Source organism: Lontra canadensis, unplaced genomic scaffold, assembly GCF_010015895.1.
Source record: "Lontra canadensis isolate GAN:19392208 unplaced genomic scaffold, GSC_riverotter_1.0 scaffold2, whole genome shotgun sequence".
NCBI lineage: Eukaryota > Metazoa > Chordata > Mammalia > Carnivora > Mustelidae > Lontra > Lontra canadensis.
Window position 1 is genome coordinate 44,666,675 of NW_022630996.1, and position 19,420 is coordinate 44,686,094.

Consider the following 19,420-nt stretch of genomic DNA (forward strand, 5'->3'; position numbering starts at 1 on the left):
TTCATTGAAAATGACACATAAGGAAAGCAAGGAGTTGCTAACAAAATAAGATAGGAGAACTAGTTTTCCATTTTCTCTGATAGTGGTTACTATGCAGTGCTTCAGAGGAATTACAAAAATATTTAAAATCTGACTAAGCCTCAAATTCCTTATTTGTTAAACAAAGAGAACTGTGTATCTCAAAAGATGTAAAAGAACAAATAAACTGCAACTTCTCTAGAAGGCATGAGCTATTATTACCCATGGCAGTTGAGTGTTTATGTGCTAAGGGCTTTCAAAAGCAAAAACAAAAGTTAGTTACCTTTGGGTTAAAATATCTACAAGACTGTGGCTGGGAGCCTCCAAAGAGGGCTATGCGATAGTCATGTTTCTTTCTTCTGGGCCTTGTGCCTTCTACCAATTCCTCTCGATCCTCTGGAGACAGCAGATGATATCTCATTCCACCTGCAGAAAAACACATGGCAATTTTTCAAGAAACTTCAGGCACTTTAATTCTTTGAAAAGGAAATAACCAAACATCATAGTGCTTTTATTTCTGTAACTGTTTTTCTACTATCCCTCTACAGCATTTAAGCAAAGAGTGAGGGGCAAAGAGGCAAGAAAATGTGTAAGGATCTGAGTCCTAACAATTTATTATTCTCAGCAATCACTTCCATGCTAAGAACGCCCCACCCACTTACTATATACCAGTGAATTATCTGGCTCTTCAAGCAACAGCTACCAAAAATCTCTGAAACCACCACAGACTCAAAAATTAAAAATTCTGTTGGTACGGTCCAGGCACTAGTACTGCCACTTAAAATGTGGTTCAAAGGCCAGCAGCTTCAGCATCTGGGAGTCTGTTAGAACTACTGAACCTCAAAATCTACTAGGCTTAGTGAATCAGGATCTACATACTAAACAAAACCCTAGGTAATTTAGATGCACATGAAACTTCGAGAAGTAGGTGCTTTAGATGATTTTTTAGAAAGACTTATTTATTTGAGAGAGAGCGAGTGAGCAGGAGTGGGTGGAGGAGCTAAGTGCCCGACTCTTGTTTCTGGCTCAGGTCCTGAATAAAGCCCAGTGTTGGACTCCGTGCTCAGCATGGAGTCTGCTGGAGATTCTTTCTTCCTCTCCCTCTGACCCTCCAGCTTGTGCTCTCTCTTCCTCTAAAATAAATTTTTAAAATCTTAAAAAAAAAAAAAAAGGCCCCAAATATGGAAGCTAAGGCATAAAACACAGAAGCCATGAAAAAACATTTCAGACTTAACTACATAAAATTTCAAGTTAAGTTGCTGCATGGCACAAAGAAGAAACAAAACCAAAAGACAATGACAAACTAGGAAAGTATTTATTAATCATGTAACAGACCAACTGGAAAGAAACCCTATTAATAAGATTAAAACCAGTTACTAATAGAAAATTCCACTAAGTAACTAAACACAGCCCACAGAAAAAGAACTACAAACTACTCTTAAACACAGGAAAAGATGCTCAAGTGCTCTAGTTAGAGAAATACAAAGTAAATCATACTTCTTCATTTATCAGATTGTCCATGATCAAACTGTCTGGAAACAGGGTATATTATAGGTGTGGTGTGGGGGGAACACACACTGCTTCCTACACACTGCTGGTGGGGATGTGGACAGGTACAAACTATATGGAAGGCAATATATATGATCTCCCCAAAATTACAAATGCACACACTGTTTAGTCAGTAATTCTTCTATGAGTTTATCAACCTAAAAGTTCAGCCAGGGAAGTGGATAAAAATTACTGTATATTCATACAATGGAATATTATAAGTGGCTGTTAAAACCAAAAAAGGGTAATATGTACCAAGAGAATGATCTCCAAAAACTAATGTGGAATGAAAAAGAGCAATAGCAGAATACACAGTATGATACCATTTGTGTTTTAAAAATTTATATTTTATGCATATAGTTAAATACGTAATTTATACAAGTATATGTAGGTAAATGTGTATGCAGACTACCAATGGAAGGATATATAAGATTGTAATCTCCAGCATGAGGGGATAAGGGGGTAGGGAGCAACATATCTAAAATCATGACAATATTATTAATGGAGAGATCTACTTTTCACTATATGCCCTTTCATATTGTTTTGAACTATATATGTAGTATTATTGATAAAAAAAATAATGTCAACAATTCTTAACACATGCAAAACACTTTGTTCATGAGTCTGTGTTGGGCCTTTAAAAAAGAGAGACAGGCTGGAGAAGTCTGTGAGTGAATGAAAATCAGTATCAATATTTAGAATTTCCTTCATTTTACAATTTGAGTAAAAGCACTTTGTATTAGAACAACAGGCAACCTTTGCAGCTAAGGCTCTGGTGCATGCTCTAGGTCAGGGGTCAGACTTTTTTGGGAAAGGGCCAGATAGTAAATATTTTAGGCTTTGCAGGTCACATAAGGTTTCTGTCACATACTCTCCATTTGTTTTTATAATACTTTATAAATGCAGAGATCACTATTAACTCAGAGCTAGCTACAGTCTGTGGCATGTAGTTTGTTAACCCCCTCTTCAGCCACCCAACTCTAGGTCTAAGACAGAGGCTCTTAAACTGTGGCTCCCTGACCATCACCAGCAGCAACGGCCCCTGAAAACTTGTTAAAAATCCAGATTACTGTATACTACCCCAAGACTTTGGAACCAGAAATGCTCGGGTTTGAGAGCTACTGCTCTTAGGAGGGCTCCACACAGGCCACAAGTGTATTTTATGCTTTTGCCACTTATGAAAAATTTCTAAATTATTCATTTAAAATATTTTTAGTGAATACAAAGCATTCTATTGTATGAATATATCATATGTTTTTCCAATTAAGGGATAATCTTGGGTCAACATATCTAAAATCATGACAATATTATTAACTAGGTGTTTAATGAAAATTTTACTTAACTTCCAAATTAAGAGGCAAGTGATACAATTTAATAAATAAGACATTCAAACTTAAGGCCACTCTTGAGAAAGATGTCTTAAGCAGGAGGGAAAATGCTCATTTCTCTTTCACTTATTTCCTTAAAACTTTGTGACTGAGACCAGCTATACCTTAAATGAAATGTCCAGATGAGGTACCAAGAACAACTTTTGGTTCAAAGTTGGTTCTAACTACCTTCTATGAGAGGCTTTCTTGCTCACCACATTAACTGAAATCTAACTGCTGATTGCATTTGTAGATACTGTCCACATTGGTTTTTTGGTTTAAGATGAATGGGAATTCAAGAGCCCAGGAGAGCTGCAGGAGTATACTTAACTCAGCATACTGCAGTCAGTACACTCGTATTTCATGCCTTTTTTAAAGAATAAGCTAAACTTCTATTTACAGCAGTATCACAGTTCAGACTTTCACAAATACTTCCTGGTACAAAATAACTGTAACGTTGGAAAGAATAAACATTTAAACTTTGTTTTAGGGGTGCCTGGGTGGCACAGTTGCTAAAGTATCCGACTCTTGGTTTCAGCTCAGGTTGTGGTCTCAGAGTTGTGAGAACAAGCCCCACATCAGGCTCTGTGCTCAGTGTGGAGTCTGCTGGGGATTCTCTCTCCCTCTCTTTGCCCCTCTTGCTTGTGCTCTCTCTCTCTAAAATAAATAAATAAGGGTGCCTGGGTGGCTCAGTCGGTTAAGCATCTGCCTTCGGCTCAGGTCATGATCCCAGGGTCCTGGGATTGAGCCCTGCATTGGGCTCCCTGCTCAATGGGGAGCCTACTTCTCCCTCTCCCACTGCCATTCCCCCTGCTCACACCCCTTCTCTCTCTCAAATAAACAAAATCTTAAAAAGAATAAAAGAAAATAAATCTTGAAAAGAAAGAAAAAAAACCACCCACATTCTTTTTGTTTCTTGAGAGCAAGTGAGCATGAGTAGGGGGAGGAATGGGAGAGAAGGGAGGGAGGGAGAGAAAGAGAATCCTTGAGCAGATTTTCCACTGAGCAAAGGAGCTGGATATGGGGCTCAATCCCAGGACCCCAGGATCATGATCTGAGCCAAAGGCAGATGCTTAACCAACTGAGCCACCTAGGCATCACTAACCCCCACATTTTTTTAAATGTACAGTTAAGGGGTACCTGGCTGGCTCAGTCAGTAGGGTATGCAATTCTCTTGATTTCTGGGTTTTGAGTTCAATCCCCACACTGGGGAGGGGGGTAGAGATTACTTAAAACAAGATGGTTAAAATGGCAAAGAAAATGTACAACTAAGATCAGAGGGAGAAAAATGAGAAAACTAAAGTCTAGAATGGTAAGCATTAAGAGACCTCTAGAATGGTAAGTACTAATGGTACCACTATGAGGGTTTTTGATAACATCAGAAACTCAGAAATTATCTTACTGGGTGTATGAGGGAGAGAAGATAAGGTCTTGGATTTATACAAGTAAGCTGTCGGAATTGAGATCATTGCCTAAAGCAAGATCACTTGGATTGTTATACCTTTAATGAAAAGATAAGCTTAAAAAAAAAAAAAAAAAAAGCCAAAAAAACCAAACTGCCCTATGGCAAAAGAGGTAAACTGTAATTTGCCTACTTAAATTTCAGCTCCAGGTGAGGTAGTTTCCTTCCTAAGAATTTATAATGATGGCCTGCCGTTGTGCAGGTTTGAGGTTTGAATTTACCTACTTGCATGTCTAGGAAACCATAAGTTAAGAAAGATTCAACATAATCTTGTTTTTTCTTGTGCCCCAGGACACCTGGCAAAAGCAAATACCAATTTCTTTTTGAGGAGAGCAGGAAGACCCACAATAATCTAACCTAGGCCTCCCAATATTCTCAGAAATTAAGATAAAAAAATATAAGCTCACAATCCAAAATTACAAAACACATAAGGAATTAAGTAGACAGGAATAAGTCAAAAGAACAAACAAACAGCAGCATCTGGTCTTCAGAGACTCTTCAGATATTAGCATCATTAACACAAAACACAAAATGACTATATTTAAAATGTTTATAGAAATGAAAGAACAGAAAACATGAGCAAAAAGCATAAAAAATGACCAGGCTGCTCTGAAAAAAATTAAGTAGCTAATATTCAAAACTCAAAGGCTAAGTTAAACAACTGATCAGAACAGAAACAGATGAAAGTAGCATTAGTGAAGTGGAATATACTTTTCAAGATTTATCCCAAATATAACACAAAGAGACAAAGATGAATGAAAAGTTTAGAAATCACAAAGTAAAGACTTGCCAACATTTCTAATTAGAATTCCCGAAGCAGAGGCATTATTTGAAGAAAAATGGCTGAGAATTTTCTAAATGATGAAAAACACAGATCACTGGATTCAGGAAACAAAACAAATACCAAGCAGGATAAACCAAAGAAATGAATGCCCACACATATTTGGTGCTAAACACCAGAAGTAAAGAAAAGCTCTTGTAAAAAGCCATAGAAAAAACCCAGATCATTTACAAAGAATGACAACTAGACGAACAGCAGGGACCAATAGTAATGATGAAGGCAGGATGAATGATCTTCAAAGTATTCAATCTAGAATTATATGCCCAGTTAACCTTTCATTTAAGAAGAGCATGGGGTGGGGGGGGAGAGACAGTTCCAGATAACCAAAACAATTTACAACAAATAGACTATAAATGTATGAAGTTTGTAAAAGACGTTATTTAGAAATATGGAAAATAATCTCAGAAGGAAGGTCTAAGACACAAGAAGAAATGGTGGGGAAAGAAACTGGCAAATATGGATAAATCTAAACACTCATGATTTTTAAAAAAATTATTAAAAAATTACCATGTCTCATCTGGAAAGTTAGAAAAAGAGAACTAAATTACAGAACAAGGAAACATGTAAATACAGAGACTGAATTAAAGTGTCCTAAGATCCTTGTTTTCTTCTGGAGGAGGGTAGAAATATAAAATTTTTAAAGATTTATTTGACAGAGAGAGAGAACGAGAAAGCACAAGGAGGGGGAGCAGCAGGCATACGGAGACAGAGAAGCAGGCTTCCCATGGAGCAGGGAGTCAGTCCAATGTGGGGCTCAATCCCAGGACTCTGGGATCATGACCTGAGCCGAAAACAGATGCTTAACTGACTGAGTCACCCAGGTGCCCCACGGAGGAGGGTAGAAATATTACTGTCTAAGGTACATGTATTAAAATAGAAAAGATAACTATTAAAAAGACTGGCACAGAATATAAAACTTCTCAAACAGTAGAAGGAAAAAATGTAGGGAAAAAACCTCAACCCAAAAGGAGACAAGAGAGAAGTACAGAAAAACTGAGATGAACAAAAAGTGCAAAATAAGGCATTAGAAATAATTCAAATAAGTAGTACTTACAATAAATTAGATGGAATATAATTTACCTGTTAAAAGATAATCAAAAAGGGTTTAAAAAAGAAAATTAAACTATATGCTGTTTTGAAAAAGATACACCTAAAATATAAAGATAAAAAATGTTTGAAAAGACACAAAAGGATAAAGCCAGGAAATCACTAACCAGATAAAAAGGTAGATTAGTTATATAAATATCTAATAAAATACAGAAAGGCAACAATCTTATAGGGAAAAAGTAGATGACTACATAATGAAAAAATGTTCCATTCACTAGGAAGATAACATTTCTAAACTCACACTAATAAGCCCTCAAAATATATAGAAGAAAAATTAACAGAATTACAGAAGAAACTGAGAAATCTACTATAGTGGGTAAATATAATACAACTTTGTCAATAACTGATAAATTAACTAGACCAAAAAAATAGGTCATAAAAGATACAAATGACAACTTTACAAAAATTGACAACTTTCAATAAATACTAAAGATCTGATCATGATGTTCCTGGACCACAATGCAATTAAGTAAAAATCTATAACCAAAGGCTAATTTCAAAGCACCCTTCTACTTAACTTATTGGTCACAAGAGAAAACATGAGAATTACAAAGTATTTTTAAAAGCAATTTCCAGAAGAATACATACAGTGTAACATTTATATAAAAGAGTTTAGAAACATGCGAAACAATACTAGATGTTGCCTATATATATGGTAACTGTTTACAGAATCGTATGGTAATCAAACACCATATTCAGGGCTGTTTCCTCTCAGGTGGAAGAATGGGAGCTGTCACTGGGAAGGAGTACACTGGATGCTTCATCTGTACTGATTTCTTAAGGTGCTAGATAAGTTCATGAATATTTGTATTATTTTTTATACCTTTCTGTATAGCTTAAATATGCATACCAAATTTTAAAACAATAACACTAAAGAAGTATTTGCCAAAATCCTCAAACTCAGGAAAAAAATAACTTTTATAGGTGTTTATTAAAGTTTAAGAATTAGAAAAAGTACTTTCTTAATTATAGACACCTACTATCCACTCCACTCATATCCACCTAAGTACCACACACATACATAAGCCAATGACAGTCAAAACCCATGTCCACACCACTAGAACTAAAGGTATTCCCATTAAAGTAAGGAAAAGACAAGGCTGCCATTTATCACCATTATCAGTTAATTGAACACTGTCATGAAAAAGCCGTTTAATGTAATAGGGCAATGTAACAAGATAATAGGGGGAAAAGCTAGAATTATCATTATAGCAGATAAAAAATTAAAGCCCTAGAAAAAGAGAAATCAACTGAAAAAAGTTTTAAAAGGGATCAATAATAACTAATACAAAGAAAAATATATAATTCATAATAGCAACAACAAAAATATCTAAAAAATTTTTTAAGTGTATAAATTATAAGAAGAAAATTATAAATTCTCCAGGATATAGAATTTAAATGAGGTACAACAATAATTAAAAGGTACCAGAATGAAATGGAAGAGAAACTGATTTTTGTGTATGTATAGATAAGTGGGAATTTAGTTTATGATGTTTCAAATCAGTGGGAACAGATGAATTATTCGATAATGATACTGGGCCATCTTGCCAGACTTACAAAGGAAAAAAAACCCAATAACCTAGATTCTTATTTATTCAAATAAATTTCAGTTGGGTATAAGTTTTAAAATTAAACAAAAAAAAAAGGAGAAAAGAAGAAATCTATTAAGTGCATGAGAATAATTTATAAAATTAAAAAAAAATCATCTTGGAATAAGGAAGACATTTCCAACTAAACCTCTAAAGCCAGATTCAGATTTAACAATATAAAAGAACTTGAGATTGAATGTGCCATTTTAAGACCTTTTTTTCTCCGCTTCTCTTAAAAGCCATCCCAGACAACAGGGAAGCAACTAACAAACACAAACTCTACCGTTGATAATAGGTTTGTAACCCTAAAACTTAGTTAATGAAGACAGGTAGCAGATAGAATGCTAAACCGAAATGGATGTGGAAGGAGATGCCAATGAGAAGCAAGCCAAATTATCCTGTAGAACCATGGAAAGATTCCTAATTGGAGATAAAAAGTATCCCAGAAAGTGGGGTGGGGATGAAGATAAGAGAACTCTAAAATTCTGAATAAACAACATTTGAACTGCCAGGTCTCCTACACAGTCAGGTAATCTGCCATGCCTTCTCCACTGTAGGATATGTGAGGACTGGTCTTTGGAGATACTCTAGTCTCAAGGAATCACACAGAGAAGGGTATGAACCTGAAGACAAGGACTAAGTTTATGTATCAAGATACTCCCTACCAAGCAATGTCTATACCCAGCTGTCTATACCTAGCTACCTGAGAAAGTATCTACAGATACTGACATTTGAAGGCTCCTCAATTAAGAAACTGTGTTTACAATGATTACCCTGCAGTTGAGCCCAAGAGGTAAGGAGCCCATGCACATATACTGCCTTATCTACTAGTTTAATAATAAATTAGTCTTATAAATATGACTCACAGATGATACCATTTAAGAAAAGCTTCCAATAGCAACAAACAGAGAAAAACAAAATTCAAAGGTAATACAGAAAACACAGACAAGAGAGCATGAAAGGTACTACAATGCTACTTCAGGATAAGATATTATAGCCATGAAATAAGAAACCAGAGAATAAAATAAAAGCTCGCAGAAATTAAAAAGAGCTGAAATAAAAGTGTTGATAAAAAAATTAAGGCTATCTCTCAGAAGACAGAACAAAGAAGCAAAGATGGGTAACAAGAGAGACAAGATTAGAGACTCAATTGCTGAAGAATCACAATACCAGTAACAGAGAACAAAGAAATCTGTTGAAAAGATAGAAAATGCCCAACATGATAACTTAAAAAAAAAGAAAAAGAGGCATATCAAGTTACATTATTGTGAACTTCCAGAAGAACATCAGGGATATGAGAAAAGATTTTATTTATTTAAAGACTGATTTATTTGAGAGGAGAGAGCGCGCACGTGTGCATGCACATGCACAAGATGGGGAGGGGCAGAAGGAGATGCTTGGCTGCAGACTCCCTGCTGAGCACAGAGCCTGAGGCCAAGCTTGATCTCAGGACTCGGGAGATCAGAACTTAAGCAAAAACCAAGACCTGACACTTAACCGACTAAGCTACCCAGGAGCACCCCCACCTCCAAAGATTTTTAAATGCTTACAAAGGAGGAATAAAAAAATAAGTGGGTCAGACTGACAGATTTTGACAGATTTCTCAAAAATAACACCAGAAGCTAGTTAATAATGGAGCGATGCCTTCAAAATTCTTTTTTTTTTTTAAAGATTTAATTTATTTACTTGACAGAGAGAGATCACAAGTAGGCAGAGAGGCAGGCACAGAGAGAGGAGGAAGCAGGCTCCCCGCTGAGCAGAGAGCCCAATGCGATGTGGGGCTCGATCCCAGAACCCTGGGATCATGACCTGAGCCCACGGCAGAGGCTTTAACCCACTGAGCCACGTAGGCGCCCCTGCCTTCAAAATTCTAACTGAAAATGATTTTCAACATAATTCTATACCCAGTTTAAGAATCCTTCAACTCTCTATGGTAAAATAAAGACATGAGATTCATGTAGTCTCCAAATATTTACTATCAGATATACTTTCTCAGGAAGCTTTCAGGGGATACATTCCATTCAATAGAGAGACTTATGAAAAGGGAACACCTGGGGTTCAGGAAGACAGTGGGTCTAACTTACGAGAGAAGTGAAAGGACATCCAGGATGGCAGAGAAGGGAAGTCTAAGGTAAGTGTGCCTTAAGGTTAGAGTGCAAACAGTTCATACTGGAATACGTAGAAAGAAGGCTCTATGAAGGATGTTTCCAAGAAATAAAAGAAAAGCAACAGATTGTCTAATTGTACAATTTTATTAGGGAACATTTACAGAGGAACATTTATTTAGCCTCCAAGTCAAGAAAAACTAAGTAAATGAAAAAGTATGGCACCTATTAGTTCTAGGCCAAAAAAAAAAAAAAAGGAAAAAGTGATCACATTACACTATTTGGTCGACTAATATAAAAAATGAAACACCAGTAATGAAGAGCATGAAAGCTATCATACACAAAAGAAAACAAGGTATAAATAATTTTTACCTTCTATCACAGTGTCCCTATAAAATAAGGGCTTATGTAAGTCTCCTCCAAGTAAAGAGCTGACAACCCCTGTGGATTAAGTATCTAAAAGAGCTAAGTCTTGAATGTTTTTCCCTGGTGCTGAGTCTGATCCATTCTAAAGTTTTTAAGCTCAAGAGAAACTAGCTATACGATCAGGTTACGAATGGACAGTAAGGCAACTTACTTATCACCATCTTAAGGCATTCAGGATTGTCTTGAATAAGTGGTTCAGCTTGTACCGTTTTACTTAAGAAATTCTTTGATATAAGAGGAAACCTGACTTTAGCAAGGATATCAACCATAAATGGCTGGCGATTAGGTTCATCATATTTCAACCATCTGACCGCAGCATCATAAACCTAAGGAGGGAAAAAAGCATAGTAAATAAAGTTCTTAGAAGGCAGCAACATTTCCAATTACCTATTTATTCTCATACTGAAGATTGGGGGAGGATCTCATGAAGATACAACCACTTATTCCCAATATTTTATTCAGATATTTTCTATCATTCCCAAATACTTGCCTGTACGTCACAATAGTTTACCCACTGCTCTAATGACTCTTGTAGATAGATATTTTTTAGAACTAATTACTACTATATAACGCAATCACGGGAGGATACTGAATTTATGATTTTTTAAAACAAAATGTAACTTCTTGGGGGCACCTGGGTGGCTCAGTGGGTTAAAGCCTCTGCCTTCGGCTCAGGTCATGATCTCAAGGTCCTGGGATGGAGCCTTGCATTGGGCTCTCTGCTCGGCAGGGAGCCTGCTTCCTCCTCTCTCTCTCTCTCTCTGCCTGCCTTTCTGCCTACTTGTGATCTCTGTCTGTCAAATAAATAAATAAAATCTTAAAAAAAAAAAAGAAAGTAACTTCTTCTCAGAAGGAGCTGTGATGTACATTTCAATGGAAAGACACCTACTGGTTAATGATAGTTTCAATACATGTTCACTCGGTACCAGGAACACAGACTAATTTCCTCAGGGGGAGGTTTGCACCCCAAGACATATGAAGGTCATCTATGACTTTATTTCAATACAATATTCCTAATTATGAATTGATACCTGTTTTCCAGAAACTTTACAATATAAAAATTCTATATTTTAAAGGATATTTATATAAAAATTGTTTTCAAAATAGTACTATAACACTCATTTATTTTTACCAAACAAGTCCAAGTTTATCAATACAATTTGATTTATAAATTACTAGTTTTGTTTTGTTTTTAAAGTAGGTTCCATGCGCAGGGGTCCCCAGGGTGGCGTTGTCAGTTAAGCATCTTACTCTTGGTTATGAGCTCAAGCCCTGAGTTGGTTCTGCGTTTGGTGCAATCTACTTGAGATTCTCTCCCTCTGCTATTTCTGCTCATGTGCTCTCTCAAATAAATAAATATAAATAAATAAGTAAATAAATTAGGCTCCGTGCCCAATATGGGGCTTGAGCTCATAGCCCTGAGATCAAGAGTCCCATGCTCTACCAACTGAGCCAGCCAGGTGCCCCACAAATCATGAGTTTAAACACACTGATAACACACCTTTTATTTCATAAACATAAAAGTCTGCCACATAATTGTTTGAGCTACTTAAGTTGGTTCAGTTGGAGTTAGTGTTAATATGGCCTAAGTTCTGATCTCCATATGAATTATTTTTTTATGGGAACTGGCCTATTTTTTTAAAAATAAATTTCTAATCTTGGGAAAGTTTTATATTTACAAAAAAGTTGCAAAGATAGTGAAGAGTCCTCATATACCCTGCACCCTGCTGTTAAAATGTTATATTATTAGCAAGGTACTCTTCTTTTATATATAAATTTTTTATTTTTTATTAACATATAATATATTATTAGCCCCAGGGGTACAGGTCTGTGATTCACCAGGTTTACACACTTCACAGCACTCACCATAGTAGCAAGATACTCTTATCACAACTAACAAATCAATTATTAAGTACAGTCCATACTTCCAAAACTTTAGTTTTTTATCTAATTTTTCCCTCTGTCCCATAACCCATAAAAGATACCACATCTCATTACTCATTATGTCACCTTAGGATCTTCTAGACTATCACAGTTTCTCAGACTTTCCTTGTTTCCGATCACTTCGACAGTTTTGAGTGCTAGTCAGGTATTTTTTTTTTATTTTTATTAAAAAAAAATTTTTTTTTAAGATTTTATTTATTTAACAGAGACAGAGCACAAGCAGACAGAGCAGTAGAGAGGGAGAAGCAGGTTCCCTGCTGAGCAGGAAGCCTGATGCAGTGCTCGATCCCAGGACCCTGAGATCACTGTCTGAGCCACCCAGGTGCCCCTGCTAGTCAGATATTTTGTAAAATGTCCTTCAATTTGGGTTTGTCTTATGTTTTCCTCATTAGACCAGAATTACAGTTTTTTCAGAGGAAGACCACAGAGGTGCCATGCCATTCTCCTTACTTTATATTAAGGGTACATAATATCAACATGACTTATCATTGACAATATTAACCTATATGTAGTGCTCATCAGGTCTGATGATCTGTGGATACCATTTGCCAGGTTTTCTTCAGACTAAAGTTATTTTTAAATTCCTTTTCCATAATGCATGTAAGTCAGTTAATTTTAGTCATGTAACTGAGAAGTGTGGTTGTGTTTGTTATTGTTGTTGTTTGCCTAGCCAGGTCTTCCAGGTCCAACTTGTCAATTTGCAGACTACTATAACCAATGACTCTGGGCCATTAAGACCAGACAAAAATGGCTCAGTGCAAATCTTTTATCTTTAGAAGAAAAGTAACTCAAGGCTTATGATCTTATAGTACCTCTATTAGTTTTCTATTGCTGCTGTAACAAATTATCATAAATTTACTGCCTTCAAATACAGAGAAGGGTGTGGGACTGAAAAGAGGGATTAACTAAATGTCTGCATATCAAAGTGTTACTGTTGGACCACCTAGCTCCCAAATGCCTGTACCCAGCTTACACCTCCAACAGTTTGAGAGTAAAAATGTGTCACACTGGGTTAAAATCAGTGTGTCAGTAGGGTTGCCTGAGGATCTAGAGGAGAAAGCATTTCATTGCCTTTCCCAGCTGCCTGCATTCCTTGGCTTGTGGCCTCTTCCTCCCATCTTCAAAGCCAGCAATCACTGGCCAAGTCTTTCTTACATCCCATCACTCTGACACAGACTCTTCTGCCTCCCTTTCCACATTTAAGGAGTCTAGTGATTACACTGCGCCCACCTAGATAATTTCATCTCAAAGATCTTTAACTTACCACATCTGCAAAGTCCCACTTGCCATGTAAGGTACTTACTGGTTCTGGGGATTAGGATGTGGATATCTTTGGAGGGGAAGCATTATTCTTCCTACCATGGTATCCAATAAACTTTACTTCTACCAAATGGCCTACCTCTCAGACAGAAAAAGCCCTTGCAAGCACCCAAGATTTACTTTCCTATGAAACGATTTTGGAATACTCTGTTTAAAGAACAGATTCTCTCCTAATATGATTCTTTTCCTTGTCATGTATCCAAACATGAAACATAAGAAATCAATAAGGATATTTTTACTAAGAAAAATGTGGGAAGACAATTTAGTCACCTGATCCTCTGCTCTCACAGTCAGAGTGTCCTGGTTGAGGAGATGTGTAACTCGCTTGACATCAAGTTGCAGAAATTCATCAGTTTTGTAAACTTCAGTAAAATGCTGATGAATAAAGTCATCTGCAGTTGCTTTCAATTCAGGACAATCCAGACACTCTGCTAGCACACTTATACCTAAATACAGAAGAAAGTAAATGAATAGAAAATGACTTAAAAAAACCCCAAACATATACTGAAGATAAAATATGACTCCAGAAATACAAGGCTGAATGAATTTCATAAATTTGGATCCTTTTCTATTCTATTGATTTGTTTATTCTTATGCCAATACCATACTGACTTAAGTATGGCTGATTTTGATACTTTGTAGGAAAAGCCCCTTCAATTTTTTTCACATTTTTTCTTGGCCAGTGTCATTTTCTCTTGTAAATAAATTTTAAAATAAGCTTAGAACATTCTAGTGTAAGAAAATTTTGATATGATTTTAAGTTCCACAGTGGTCTTAGGTTCATAGCAAAATTTAATAGGAAGTACAGAGTTCCCATATACTCCTGTTCCACAAACAAACAACTTCCTCCACTACCAATATCTCACACCAGGGTGGCAAAGTATTATTATTATTACTTTTTTTTGGTAAAGAATTATTTTTAAAAAGATATTCATTGATGGATTCAATTTGGCTAACTGGGGTTGGGGGTGGGGAAGTCTTGCTCCCAGGACCCTGTGACCAAGACTGGAGGCGAAACCAAGAGCTGGAGGTTCAACTGACTAAGCCATCTAGAGGCCCCTCATCTTTCCTTCTTGATTAGACTTGTTAGGTATTTTATACCATTCTTTGAAATAATTAGCTTTTGTTTCTCTGGCCAATCTATAGTCTATTAGGGTTATTTTTCTATTTTATTAATTTTACTTTAAAAAGGTATTTTCTTCTACTTTCATTAGGTGTAAAAATTTTTCCTTTCTACCTCTTCAAGTAGACCACTCTGTTGAGATAAAAATAAATGCATTTATTTGGAAGTATTTGAAGACTACAAATTCTCTTTAAAGAAATACTTGAGTCACATTCCAAAGTTTTGATTTTTTCTGTGCTTATTGTCATATATTTCTATATAGCCTGTAAGTTCATTTTTAATACCTCTTTAAAAATTCTTTTTAAAATAATTCTTCAAGGGCACCTGGGTGGCTCAGTCATTAAAGTGTCTGCCTTTGGCTCAGGTCATGATCCCAGGGTCCTGGGATCGAGCCCTGCACTGGGCTCCCTGCTCAGCGGGGAGCCTGCTGCTTCTTCCACTCCCCCTGCTTGTGTTCCCTCTTTTACTGTCTCTCTCTCTCTCTCTCTCTCTGTCAAATAAATAAATAAATAAATAAAATCTTTAAAAAAATATTTGTCTTAGCAATGTGTCCAATGAATGTTTTAAAATGTAATTTTTTTTCTCCATTTGCATGTCGAATTCTACTACCTTCTAACTTCCTGTTACAGATAAATTAATGTCACTCTGATTCTCTTTCTTTTCTAAGTAAACTTTTATATTAGTTATCTTTTTCTTTTAGATTTTATTTGAGAGCATGTGAGTGAGCTCAGAGAAGGAGACTTCCAGCTGAGCAGAGAGCCCGATGCAGAGCTTGATCCCAGGACCCTGAGATCATGACCTGAGGCAAAGATAAATGCTTAACCAAGTGAGCACCCAGGAACCCCAATTATCTAGTGCTGCAGGAAAAACAACTCTAGAACTTAGTGGCTCAACATAACAGTAACGTATTATTTCTTGCAATTCTCTGAGTCAACTGGGTAGTTCTTTTGAACATGGCTGGTTTAGCTTATGTCTGTAGTTAGCTGGTTGCTCAATTGGGAATGGATGGTCTAGACTGGCTTCATTTACTTATCTCGTAGTAAGTAAGCTGGCTGGTACAGACATCAGCTAGTACAGCTCATCTGTGCCCCAAATGGCCTCTAATCTTTTCATGATGGCAAAAGAGTCCCCAGCAGCAAAGAAGGGCAAGCCCCAATGCATAATCAATTTTTAAGCCTTTGCTCATGTCACATTTGCCAATGTCCCATGGGCTAAAGCAAGCTACATGGCCAAGCCTAGGCTACAAAGGGAAAAAACTCTACCTCTTGATTGAAGGCTACAAAGTCACATATACAAAGACTCATACAGAGATGGAAAGAATTTGTGGCCAATTTCTGGCTAACCTACCATACTCTTTCTCTCTAAAAGCTTATAAATTCTTTTTATATTGGTTTTTTAAAAAATTATGGTAAAACATATGCAACATAAAACTTATCATTATTGACATTTAGTTTATTCACCATGTTGTGCCACCATCACCACTATCTAGTGCCAGAGCATTTTTATCACCCCAAAGAGAAGTTCTCTCCTGATTTTGGAGGCAAAAAATATCACTAGGATATATCTAGGAGAGGAATATCTTACTTCATCAGGTCTGGTACTTAGTATAATTTGGTGTGAAAAGTAAAGGTTTTATTTTGAGCTCAAATAAGTTTTATTACTTCTTTGATACTGCATTTCCTCCATCTGTTCCTTCTGAACTTCCTACTTCATATCAGTGTCCCTTCATCTTCCTTTCATCTTTTATGTTTTCACTAATTATTTCCATTTCTTTGCATTTTTGTTTTGATATCATGAGGCAGTTTTCTCTGTTTGATCTTCTTTAGTCTGATTTTTAGGAATATCCATTCTATTTTTCAATTCAATGGAATTTCATGGAAAATCACAGCTTCCCCCCACCCCCTTCATATGCATCCTTTCTATCTTAAGTTCTCCTCTTCTTATATTAAATTTGTTTATAGGAAACATTCATTTTGGCTGTTTACCTTGCTTTCTGTCCCTCAAACTACTGGGTTTCCTTTAATCTAGTATGATTTTTGCCCTGTTCCATCAGGTATCCTAAGTTCCTTTGGTATTTGTGGAAAACAGCTTGCTGGGGTCTTCTAGGCAGCAGAGAACTGACAAGTGGTAAAAACAAAGCGTTCTCTGATCAGCTCACAGGTAGAGCCACATTCAGGGCTAAATAGAAAGCAGGCTGAAGTAGTTCCTTTGGGTACTGAGAGTGTAGTTGGCTCAACTGGTTGGGCCACTATCTTTGCCCCATTGATAGCCAGAGAGAATCAGGCTCTTTTTTAGGCTGCTATGCTGTCCCTCCTCTCAGCTTTGAAAACAATGATGACAGAGGGATCCAGAAGTAAAACTCCTAAATGGTCTCCTCAGAAGCCCAAAGCCCAAGATGTGGTTAGCGCAAACTTGCTCCAGGTTCCACAGTATGCTTTGTACCATCATATCCACTCCCTACTCTGTTTTTCTTTTAGTTGAAGTACCTGGTTGGAAATTTAGAGTGGTAGGGAGTTAGGGAAAAATATTTAAGTCATCATCTTCCAAAAACTTCTTTGAATTCCCTTTTTATAATAAATTTTGTGAGAATATTTATATAAGGAGAAATAAGTAAAATCTCAGGAACGTTAATCTTATTGATGAATGGAGCCCCAAACTATGGCCCAGAGAAATAGACTCATCCCAGAATGTCTCTATTGCACAGGTGAGATTAGAGACTGGTCTTTTTAAAGGATGTATTTATTTATTTGAGAGAGGGAGAGAGACAAATGCACAAGCAGAGAGAGGAACAGAGGGAGAGGGATAAGCAGACTCTGTGTTGAGTGTGGGGCCCAACATGGGGCTCACTCTCAAGACCCCAATATCATGGCCTGAGCTGAGATCAAAAGTTGAATGCTTAACTGACTGAGCCACCCACGTGCCCCCATAGCAGTCCCTTAATTAGTATCTTACTTTATAGTCTAGGATTTTTAGGTCTTCTAGTAAACAACAGCTAGCATAACTGACAATGTAAAGAAGCAACATAGTGTAGTAGTTGAGAACAAGATTACTTAAATTCCAACCTCAGCACCTTCACATACTAGCTATAAGACCTCAGGCAATATATGCAACCCCAGTTTTCTCATTCAAGACGGACTGTAGCATCTTAAGTGCTTCAACAAAGGTGAACACTCATACTTATGATATCATATATCACAGCACCACCAGATGCAATTCTTATTCTTCATTCCAGATACATAAAAAATCATTATTAAAGTTATTTTGTATTTTAGAAAATGTAGTACAGTTTTGTGTTTTTTTTTTTTTTGTAGTACAGTTTTTAATGGGCTTCTTGAGGCCTAGATTAATAGGCACCTCCTTAAGCATCTCTTAAAATGTATTTTGAGCATATTTTCTAGTGGACAATGTCTTTAAAATTAAATGAAGATACTTATGAACACACTTTTTAAAATTAAAATACACATTAAAGTTTGGTTTTTAGTAGGAATTTGATTTCTTACCAAGACAATTTGAAGCATCAACTTGTTCTTTCAAAAAATCAACACACATTTTCTTCACAGGTTCAATCTGGTACTGGTTTGCTGCATCTAACAAGGACTGAACGTTGTTGCTATTCACAGAAATTCTGCAAAGAAGTTAAAGTGAATATTAATCTCCTACAGTTTATTATTTAAATAATGCTATTGTAAAACGTATCCTTTTAGCCCCCGAAATTAAACAGAAAATTAAACTTTTCAGTCCTTGCATCAGTATGGCATATGTTCCTCAAACTTCCCCATCCTTGTAGTTTTTCATGTTGAAGAATTTGGAGCACACCAATTTGTCACCACAATGCTCCAGCGTGATAGATGCCAACCTTACTTCTCTATAACATAAATGATCCTTCTTAACTTACCTAGCAGTATAAGCAAATTCCACAAGTTGTTCGATAATGTCTGGTTCAGCATCTTTGAGTTCAACTTCAAAGGACTTTGATTCAAGCATGTTAGCTAAAATGAAGAGAAGAAATATAAATGTCACGAGTACTATTATTAGTTTAACTGAGGGCCAGATCATTCCAGGTCATGTTAAATATGGAAAAGAATAATAGGACAGAGATTTCTCTGGAAAAAATATACCCAGAAAGCCCAACATTCCTATAATAAATGCAAATTAATTCTCCACACTTGAAAAGTGCCTTAAATTAAAATAAGCTAGGAAATTAGTGAATTAGTGTATTTCTTTAAACAAAAAAAAAAGGCCAAGTAAAAATATACATAAAATAGTCTTAGTATTCCCCCAAGTCCTAAAATACTTTAGCAGCACTCTTCTAAATTGCTATGAGCAAAACTACATCTGATGTAGCTGGCAAACATCTACAAGAACAATGACAATTACAGCAATGCAACTGCTATAATAAATATAGCTATAGCTAACAAAGCTCTCATTCTCTACCAAAAACCTTATAGGTAGCCAGAGCACCAAAGAGAAAACTTGAGGCAGATATATTACATAACCTGATCAAACTCATAAAATAATACTAAACAGAGGAACCAGGACTTGGATCCAGTTCTTAACTTTAAATCTAGAG

At 36.3% G+C, this 19,420-nt stretch overlaps 1 protein-coding gene across 4 annotated transcripts in view; it reads right to left on the bottom strand.

The window, feature by feature from the left end:
* The window catches only part of KLHL7 (kelch like family member 7), a 65,701-nt gene that overhangs the window by 25,361 nt on the left and 20,920 nt on the right, over positions 1–19,420 (bottom strand). For all 4 annotated transcript variants that reach the window (XM_032873383.1, XM_032873367.1, XM_032873374.1 and 1 more), the window contains 5 exons: positions 18,746–18,839; positions 18,351–18,475; positions 13,998–14,173; positions 10,615–10,789; positions 302–444 (listed from right to left, as the gene is read on the bottom strand). In XM_032873383.1, coding sequence (XP_032729274.1) covers positions 302–444; positions 10,615–10,789; positions 13,998–14,173; positions 18,351–18,475; positions 18,746–18,839 — 713 coding nt within the window. The remainder of the gene's footprint in view (positions 1–301; positions 445–10,614; positions 10,790–13,997; positions 14,174–18,350; positions 18,476–18,745; positions 18,840–19,420) is intronic.